The sequence below is a fragment of the Garra rufa genome, chromosome 22 (assembly GCF_049309525.1).
Source record: "Garra rufa chromosome 22, GarRuf1.0, whole genome shotgun sequence".
Classification (NCBI taxonomy): Eukaryota; Metazoa; Chordata; class Actinopteri; order Cypriniformes; family Cyprinidae; genus Garra; species Garra rufa.
Genome location: NC_133382.1, coordinates 39428836 through 39440008, shown reverse-complemented (window position 1 = coordinate 39440008; position 11173 = coordinate 39428836). Strand labels below are relative to the sequence as shown.

At 30.9% G+C, this 11173-nt stretch overlaps 1 protein-coding gene across 1 annotated transcript; it reads right to left on the bottom strand.

Moving 5' to 3' along the window:
- Positions 1-1668: 1668 nt before the first annotated feature.
- hhex (hematopoietically expressed homeobox) lies at positions 1669-5811 on the bottom strand. Its single transcript, XM_073828775.1, has 3 exons — positions 5429-5811; positions 2009-2187; positions 1669-1914 (listed from the first exon to the last, which is right to left on the bottom strand). Exons 1-3 carry the CDS (start codon positions 5736-5738, stop codon positions 1795-1797), a joined length of 609 nt encoding a protein of 202 aa, XP_073684876.1. The 5' UTR covers positions 5739-5811; the 3' UTR covers positions 1669-1794.
- Between the last annotated feature and the right edge of the window lie 5362 nt (positions 5812-11173).

Sequence of the window (11173 nt, the reverse complement as noted above, 5' to 3'; positions counted from 1 at the left end):
TTTATTTATTTGTTTATTTATTTAGCGTCATACGAGCGTGAATTTCTATTTTCTACTTCTTTTTTTAAAAATAGAGATTATAAATATTAAACAGAATTTCTAAGAATTATAAATATATTAATATTATATTCTAAAATATTGTTTCGATTTAGAATTTAATATTCAGGAAAATAGATAATTAACAACTAGTTTAAGAGTAGAAAAACATGGTACAATCCTTTCTCCTGCAATTATTTTACAGCGCTAAAATAAGAAAGGATTTCGTATTTTTTATATAACTTTTGCTTCGTTTTATTCATTTATTTAGCCTCATAGCGGCGTGAATTCAATTGTGAATTTCTATTTTCTAATTATTATTTCGTTTAAATAGAGGAGATAAATATTAAAGAGAATTACTAAAAAAATTCTAAATATGTTAATATTATATTCTAAAATATTGTTTCGATTTAGAATTGAATATTTAGGGAATTAGATAATAATTAACAACTAGTTTAAGAGTAGAAAATACAGTCCTTTCTCGTGCACATATTTTACCGCATTAAAATAAGAAAGGATTATATTTATTTTTTTATCTTGTATTTATTTTTCGTATAAATTTTGCTTCGTTTTATTTAATTATGATTTATTTATTTAGCCTCATACCTGCGTTCATTTAATTGTGAATTTATATCTTCTAATTATTATTTCGTTTAAATAGAGGTGATAAATATTAATGAGATTTTCTAAATCTAATTATAAATGTATAATTCTAATTATATATTTATTAACATTATATTCTAAAATAGTTACGATTTAGAATTGAATATTCACGAAATTAGATAATATGGTACAGCCCTATCTCTTGCAATTATTTTACCGCATTAAAATAAGAAAGAATTTATTTTTCGTATAAATTGCGCTGTTATAAAGAGTTCAAAAACGATCAAAAACGAGTAAATTCCACAATAATCGCAAAGAAACGCCAAGTAACATTACATTAAACGTCAAACGTTTCAATTAAAAAATAACCAAAATACCGTTTTCTTGTAAAAACCAAGCTCCAGTAGGCCTAATATATATTTATTTCAACTTCGAAAAATATATTTTTTAAATATAATAAAAGAAAGTAAAATATCAAGACAATAAAATATTATTTTTCTTGTAGTTTAAAAATGGAAATCCCTGATACATAAATTCGTACCACGCTTTTTTTTGTTTTACAATAGTTGTTTTTTGTTGCAATAAAGGTTCAAACAAAACTCATTGTGCGTAAAAATAACTAAAAAATACAGCTAACTAACACAATAAAACATGATAACATAAAATGACATGAAAAACGAGTTTATTTTTCAAAATGTTCAAAAATCATGTTTTTTAAATTATATTATCATGTTTTTATTGTGTTTTATTGTGTTAGTTAGCTGTATTATTTTTTTTGTTATTTTGTGTGTATATATACATGAAGAGTTTATTTGCATAAAAACATTTCATTATTTTTTATATAAAATTTCTAATTTTAATGTTATATAATGTATATAATATACTTTCTACCCATTTATTTTTTAAAAATATATTATAAAATAAAATATGTTATGAAAATAAATTGAAATTTAAATATATTTTACAATATAATAAAAGAAATTAAAATATTACGACCAAAAAATATTATTTTTCTTACGATTACATGGGAAAACACATAAATTTGTACCACGCTTTTTTCGTTTTATGATGGTTGTTTTTGTTTGCAATAAAGGTTCAGACGAAACGTCAGACATTCTGATTATATTTTAGGATAATTATGATAACGCATACAACTTATCCCAATAATAAAATAAACTCTGACTGCTGTTTAAAAGCAGAAATTAGAAAGTGTTCGATTCTCACCTGTTTCAGTCGCCTCCATTTCGCCCGACGGTTCTGGAACCACGTTTTGACCTGCAGATGAAGATATTAAAAATAAAACTCAGCCCAAACATGTTTGATTGTTTTATGTTGAATAAAGACGTGAAAGTTGTCGGGTTGTACTCGCCTGTCTCTCGCTGAGCTGCAGCATCTTGGCGAGTCTCTTTCTCTCAGGAGGAGACAGATATTTCTGCGTCTCGAACTTCTTCTCCAGCTCGATGGTCTGATCGTTGGAGAATCGAACCTGTCCGCCTTTCCTCTTGTGCAGCGGCCGCTGGATGAACGGCGTCCACAGCAGAGGTTTACCTGGAAACACACACACACACATATATATAAAGCACATTAGTCTGTAATCATCATAAAGAATACATGCGCATGTGAAAAATCTTCATAATGATGGTGAACGTGTTTGGTTTGTCGGAATCTGTCTGTCTGTCAGCTCGAACATCCGCTGAAAGTTGGAGTTTATGAGCAGAAGGACTATGGCAAAATATCCGTCAATGTGTTTCCTGTTGGTTAATCTGGTGAATGGGGTGAACATCCGTCCAATCCCCTCACAAACACATAGGAAACTAAGATTCATCCCGTCTGAAAACACCATTAATCACGTTCACACACGTGCTGAAACCTTTAGACACAAAACGTTTTTTAAATAATCGTTTTTGACAAATGTATCGTTTTTTTTGTTTGAGTTAAAAAAAAAAAGATTTTGAATTTAATATTCAGGAAATAAAAGCTAGCCTATTAAAATATTTTAAATATAACCTTTCTTCTTTTAAGATGCATTTTAAGTCAAATTAATATACAGCGTAAATAATCATTTAATAATAAATTGTATTTTAATAATGAAAGAAATGTTGTTTTTATTTCGTTTTTGCGCTGTTTATATATATATATATATATATATATATATTAAATATTTTTGCAAAAACAGATCGATTTCAACAATTTTCAGAAACCATGTTTTTTTCATTGTGCATGAAAATGTCAATCAAACTGCAGCTGGGTTACTTTGATTAAGTAAAAATGACTAAAAAATACAGCTAACTAACACAAGTTGTTTTTTGTATATATAAATGAAGAGTTTATTTGCATAATTTTTTTATATTTTTTATATAACATTTTAATGTTATATAATGTCATTTTAATGTTATATAATGTAATATAGCATTAAATATATACAAAATACTATATATATATATATATATATATATATATATATATATATATATATATATATTTATTTATTACGTATTATATAAAAAAGTTTTTTTTTTTAACGTATTATGTATAAGGTAGGCTCTAATATACTTTTTACCCATTTATTTTTGGACATTTTTTAAAAATATATATTTTAAAAATATATTATAAAATAAAATATTATGAAAATAAATTAAATTTAAATATATTTTGTCCGTCATATAATTTAACCCAAGAAAATACATTTACATGTGTGACATTTGAAGAAAAATAAAAATATATATATATTGTCTACAACACGAGTTAATTATATTGTCAGTTAGCCTTGAAATTAATACAAATATTTTCTTGAAATTCAAATGGTGTAAAAAAACCTTAATCAATTAAAATATGAATATATATTAAATATTTATATAGTATTTAAATACTATATCATCTGTTTAGTACAGCCTATATTAATACAATTCATATTTGCGATAATAAAACTGATCATAAATTTGTATGCATTTGTTTTGTTTTAAAAAGCGTGAGATATTTCAGGCGTGCGTAAAGTCGTTATTGAGTTCCGTGGGGTGTGTGTGGAGTTGTTTTAGCAGTTAAAAGGTTCAGCCCAATGAAAGGAAACGAACAATCCGTAAAAAAACGGATCCCGGCTATCAGAAGTCGAGTGTTTCCTGAATATGTGTGTATTGAGGATGTGGATAAAATAATCAGCAGCGTGCACGAGTCCTGCTCCAGGAAAACATCTCACAGCTTCTGAAAGCACATTTACTCCTATCGAGAGCTCAAGATTTCCGGAATGAACGGAAAGGGTCAGAGCTTGCTGAGCACAGGCAGTTTGAACCTCAGACCGACAACAGGCGAGGAAGATCAGCGGAGTCTTCCTCAGCCAACACACTTCCTGAGAGCCCAACAGCTGGAGCACGATCCGAATTCAGGCGTTTATAACAGCAGCAGCAGCAGCAGCAGCAGCAGCAGGGTCACACTATTATGCGCTTTGAACTGCAGTTTCGAAATCAAGAACAGCTTCCTCTTCGGGTCAGTCTGGTTGATATTATTAACCACATGAGCTGTTGGTAAACAGACCTCATGAAGCTCAGCTTTCCATGGCCAAATCACACCAACTTTTAGACACCATTTCAAAAAACCTCGAACTTCGGTTTCATTTTACGCACACTGATTTCTGTCTGATTTAAACCATGCAAAAGAGTTTTGTGCATATACATGAATGCCTTCAGGTAGACTCAGTGATGTTAAATCATTATGACTTGAATAAACCAGATTTTTGACCAGATTCAGTTGATGTGGATTTATTCCAAAGCAGGTGTCTCAGAAAAAAAGGTACAAAATATCTCACTACAGCAGTATTCTTTCAAAAGCTACTAATATAGATACATTTTTAGACACTTAATTGTAGCTTTTAGCTACTAATATGCAACCGTTAGAGGAAAAAAGTTACAAAAGTAACAAAAGTGTAACTTCTGAAGAGGTACCGCCACAGCTACTAATACTCAGCCTTTAGAGGTAAAAAGTTACAAACGTTACCAAAAAGTTACAAAAGTTACAAAAATGATACTATTATGTGCCATTTGGACACATTTTAGACACTTATCTGTAGCTTTAAACTACTAATATTCAGCCGTTAGAGGTAGAAATTTACAAACGTTACAAAAAAAGTAACAAAATCTAAAAAAAGGCACTAATATGTACAATTTGGACACATTTTAGACAACTATATGTAGCTTTAAGCTACTAATATGCAACAGTTAGAGGTAAAAAGTTACAAAAGTGTAACTTCTGAAAAGGTACCGCCACAGCTACTATATGTACCATTTAGACACTTGTGTTAAACCTACTAATATGCAGCCTTCAGAGGTAAAACGTTACAAACGTTACAAAAAAACTTCTAATATGACACTTTGTGTAGATTTAAGCTACCAATATTCAGCCTTCAGAGGTAAAAAGTTACAAAAGTGACAAAAATTGTACTAATATGTACCATTTGGACACATTTTAGACACTTATCTGTAGCTTTGAACTACTAATGTTCAGTCTTTAGAGGTAAAAAGTTACGAACGTTACAAAAAAAGTTACAAAAGTTACAAAAATGCTACTGATATGTACCATTTGGACACTTATCTTTCAGCTACTAATATTCAGCCTTTAGAGGTAAAAAGTTACAAAAGTAACAAAAGTGTAACTTTTGTAAAGGTGCCGCCGCAGCGACAGAGCATTTGTACTTTTTTTTTCTGAGAGCGCGTCATTAAGCAGTAATTTAACAACAAAGTGTTGCTGTTCAGCAGCTCAGATTTAGATCAGAACGTGACAGAAATGAGTGGAGTCTCACCCAATGGGTCGTGGCGGATCAGCGCGTGCGTAAAGTCTCTCTGGAACGGGTAGATGGACGCGTAGGTGGCCGCGAGCGCGTGCTGGGACAGAACCGGGTGTATCGGCGTGGGCTCGTAGATCGGGGTCCGGTAAGACGGGATCAGGCTGGTGAAGGACGAGTTCGGGGACGGCAGGGTCGGCGTGGGTGCGATCGGGCCGGACGCGGACGTGTTTCTGCCCAGAATGTCCTCGATGTAGAAGGGTGTCGGGTGGACGGGCGGCGCGGGCGTCGGCGCATAGAGAGGCGCGTGCGAGTGCTGGAACTGCATGGCTGGAGGAGAGAGCTTCTGATGTCAGCGCGTCTGATGGACTTCTGCTTCCATGCAGTTTGTCAGGTCGCGATGAGCGAGAGCGGGAGGTCACTAGTGAGGGAGCTGATGATGTTTTATGAGGGAGGAGAATAGCTAACGGGTCAAACTTCCTGCAGGTACGCGAGCGCTGATTGGCTCTCGGAGAAGAATGAGATGAAGAAAAATGAGAAAGAAAGAAGAAACCTGAGGAGGAAAGTCAGGATGCACCTGGAACACACGGTCATGAAGAATGAGTCAATCTGAGTACATTTAAGTCACATCAACCAAAGCAAAAGCCTAATTTAATCGCATTTCATTACATTCATTACTAATACATTGTTAAAATAATAATAATAATAATAATAAAAATTAGTACAATTAAATTCAGTAAAGTATATGTACATTTTTTGAAATAAATATAATTAATAGAAATGAAATGGATAAAAACAATGTTAGAAATGTGAAATTATTTAAAGATTTTGTGATTTTTAATTTGATGCTCTTTTGAACAATGGATTAAAAAAAATAAAATGACAATTTGTTAAAGAATAATGTCTTTGATTTAATTGTTCTTAGTAACAAAAAACACTAACTAGAATATAATATTGTATTTAATTAATTTTTGTTTGGAATTAATAAATATTCAATAGATTTAAGCCAAAACATTTGTTTACGAAAAATAAACTGGTTAAAATTGGTAAATATGTTTCAAGATAAATATATATTAAGATATATTTAAAAAATATATATAATATAAATAAATAATATAATTATAAATATATCTGATTTTTAAAACATTTGAAAATATATTTTGATTAGGTAAAAATAACTAAAAACGAACACAATAAAAACATGATTTTTAAAAACTTAGTTTTCTGTTTTTGCAAAACTAGTTAACAATGGTTAAAAATACACATTATCTAAATATGTTTCAAGATAATTTTACATATTTTTTTTATTTCAGTATATTTTTCTCTTTGTATGTTTTTGAAAATATATTTTAAAAATATAAAATATATAGGCTATAAATAAATAAATAATATAAGAAATATTTCTGATTTCTAAATGTTTAAAGCATTTGAAGATATATTTTGATTAAGTAAAAATAACTAAAAAGCGAACACAATAAAAACATGATAATAATAGAAAACATGTTTTAAAAAACTTTTCTGTTTTAGTGCAAAACTAGTTAACAATGGTTAAAAATACACATTTTCTAAATATATTTCAAGATACATTTACATAAATATTTTTTTAAACCAGTATATTTTTTGTCTTTGTATATTTGTGTGTGTGTGTGTGTGTGTGTGTGTATATAATAAAATAACAAATAAAAAATTACATTTGTCACATTTTATTATTTTATTATTTAATTTTTGCCTATAACAGGTGTGAACATATAAAACAATTGAATAAAAATCAGCAAGGAACAAATAATAATAATAAAATGCATTTCGAAATGTTGGAAGATGGAAACCAAATATATTTTCTGTTTAAAAAATATATTTCACTGAACTTCTATGTTTATAACACATATTAAGCATGTAGTTTAAATATATATATATATAGGCCTATATTGACCAGAAAAAATATATGTTTTGCCTTATGGTTTAACCAGAACATTTAGATAGGCCTAGTTCGGATTGAATAAATTTCAAGTCAAGTATAATCAGCTCCACACAAGAACAATAAAAACACGAATCTGTGTTGAAGTGCAACTGCTGAATTAAGTGTATTGTAGTGAATGAAACAGTCATTGGCTCATCAGTAGCGCATTGATCTACTCACAGTGTGATTGAAGCTCTTTACAGATAGAAATCCGACTAATATCACCTGCGTTTATCAGCAGATGAAACCATTTAATACATGAAAGGCTGATCTGGGAACAGCTAATATTTGCGCTTCGCCAATGATTGCAGTTCATTGATCTGCTGTCAGAGCCGCGGCGCCTCCAGTCCACATCATTCTGGACGAACCCCATCACATTCACACTGGAAACACGAAATAATGGCCTTCAAACGCGTCGATATGTTCATTCTCCGGCTGCGTCAATAATAATGGCCAACTTTGATCTTTTCCTCATTACTCAGAGAACAGAAATGCGCAGGACAGAGGCCAATTCTTCAGTTTTCCAGTAGCACTTACTATAATTTCGTCATTTACTGTCATTTGATAAGGAAAGTCCAATCTGATCACTTCTTATCAAAGTCGTTAGGCGCTATTGATCACGGTTAGTTTCAATTAGCAGCTGATTAGAGTCAAATACAGCTGACTTCCAGTGAGATGAAAACCTGTGATCAGTCGAACGAGGAGGAAACTGATAATCATGTGTGACAGGAACACTGATGATCATGATGCACTAGTCATTCACAACATTATATACTGCTGACAAAACCGAACAAGCAAGCTGGATTTGGGCCTTTTGTATGGGCTTCAAAATATTATGATTTAATGATAAAAAACAGACATTCAAAGTCTTTCCAGCTCACAAAAATATCGTTTTGCTAACGTGAATGTTCTCTGAATGTTTAAAAAATAAAATAAAACAGTTTTTCTTTGTTCTGCGAACATTAGTGAACATTCACTTGTATCATTTTCCAAACATTATGGAATGTTACATTTGAATGTTCTTTAAACATTCGAAAACAATTGTAACATTTTTTTTTAAATCTTGAATGATGTATAAATAATATGTTTGTGCGATTTGAGAACATTATTAAAAACTAAATGAATGTTTTATTAATGTTACTGGAAGTAAGTTTGTTCATAACTTTGAGAGAACCTTGCCAGAACGTTCTGATTTTTTTCTTTCTGTGCGTTGTGCTTTGGATTCTGAATTTCATTTTTTGTATGTTGTCGCCATCTGCTGGATGTCCTGTGTAAATGTAGAAATAACGTATAACAGTATAATATAATAAATCAGCGGTTCCCAACCGGGGGGTCGCGACCCACTAGGGGGCCTCAGTGATCCTCCAGGGGGGCCGCGAGATATCTTAAAAATAATTTAAATATTATCCTATAATTGTTTAATTTCATTATTAATATGCTAAATGAAAATAATAAAAGCACAGCCTCTCTCGTGTTCTGTGATTGATTGCTTCAGACTTGGCGCAGCAAGCCTCATCGCACTGTTAAATACAGACTAAATGGCGCCTCAAAACTTCCAAATGCTGTACGCAAACTACTGTTTCATCTCTCAGCTGCATGCATGAAGCAAACCGTCGCGCTAATGTAAAGGTAAAAATGATTAATGTCATAATAACGAACTTGCGCGTGCCTAATGTATAACACTCGTGTATGTCAAAGTCGTACATGAGACACGCAAGTCCGCTATTGATTCACAAACTATGCGCGCTCTCAGGGCTCTGATCCCTATCTTATTTTTGCGTGAAATTTCAAACATTTGCCTAGTTGTCCAAATTATTGTCCTGTGAGTGTTTTATAATGGATGCTCGCCCATAGAAGAGGAGTGAGGCTCGGTGTTTATGAGCATCAGGCACGCACTGACAGAGTTCACTGATCCCAAACCTTCACATCGATGTGTTTCAACAGAATTAGAATGCATTTGCTGTATTTTGAATTTGTGTATTAGTTTTTAATGGATACAAACAGTAGATATTCAGTCAGTAAAGTTCAAAGGGATAGGTTTAGTGGTCTTTTGGTATCTCCCTGTTATACGACAGGTTCACTTATTTAAGAAAATGTACTCTGAAGTTGTAAAGAATGTCTGAAGTAAAATAATTTTAAAAGTTAGAATTGAGCAGAGGTTTTCTTTAAAGATTATAAGGTATATTTTAAGTTTTAATTTAAAGTTTGTTTGAATTTTGAGTTTTTTATAACATGCAGTAGAAGAATAATAAGGCAAAACAAATGTTTTGGTTAATAAAAAAGGTTTCAAAATAAATACTTTTTCTTTACTGCGGAAGTACAATATAAGAGGACATGTCAGGCATAGGGGGGCCTTGCAAAATTGTCCGGAGAAGGAGGGGGGCCCCGGAGTAAAAAAGGTTGGGAACCCCTGTAATAAATAATAATATAATATAATAATAACAAACAAGAATGATAATAATAATAATTATAATAATATAATAAACAACAACAACAACAATAATAATAATAATAATAAATAAAATAATAATATAATCTAAAATAACGTATAATGTTCGAAGAGTTCATTTTTTAAAATCATGTTTATATATATATATATATATATATTCTGCATTCCAAGTAATATCAATCAGCTGGCTTCAAACAGTAAAAAAATTATGAAAATTAAATTTCATGTATATGAATACAATGCAAACTAATGTATAATATTTAATGGGTTTATTTGCAAAAACAGTTACTTAAATTTTCAAAAATCATGTTTTTTTATTCTGCATTCCAAATCATATAAATGACACTGCAGTTGGATTGTTTTTCTATTAAATTTGATTAAATACAGCTAACTAACACAATAAAACACAATAAAAAACATGATTTTTCTAAAAAAATTAGTTTTTTAACAATTATCTTTGCAATAATAATAATAAACAAAAATATTATAATAATATTCAATAAGTGATTCATTAATAATCAATTAAACCTGCTACTGTCAATTAAGGTAGACTGTAATTACTGTGTTTTGTCTTTGGCATAAAAAAGGCATAAAAAAAAAACATAAAATCCTTGAACAGTCAAAAATCACGAAAATTACTAAATTAAATTTCATGTAAGTTGTTTGACAGGAATTAATAAAAAAAAATCTGTTTAATAATAATAATAATAATAATAATATAATGTAAAACAATGTATAATATTTGAAGAGTCCATTTGCAAAAACAGGTAACTAAAATAAAAATAAAAATCTGTCAAAAATCGCGGAAACTACAAAATTAGATTTCATGTAAATTGTTTGGCATGAATTAATGAAAAGGATTAATTCATTTATGATTAATTCATTTATGCGCGGTGGCTCAGAAATCTCTATTCTCCCTTTATCCGCTTCATAATCTCAGTTTGATTTTATTTTTATTAAAGGCATTTGTTTACTATAAAGTATGATGTTAGCGACCTGCACACAAATCTAGCGCAGCAGTCTTTAATCAAATGATCACTTAAAGCGCATTATCCAGTAATATCAACAGTCGGCTGTGATTGGTCCATCCTATAAAAGCGCTGAGAAAAGTAACAGCTGCGCGGTCCACCTCTCAACTCCACAACTAAAATCCTACAGCGAAAAAGTATAAACAGTTATTTTGATCTATCACCTTCGACAAATTAGAGACAACACCCGGGCCACTAAAAGCGCTCATTTTGTTTTAATTTTAAGTCTAATTTCACGCGTGTCGCCTTTAATTGTGTCCCTCCTGTAACGAGTTGTGTTTCACTAATAAGTGTCCGCCCCCCGATTCTCGCCTCTGGTTGGTGAGCAA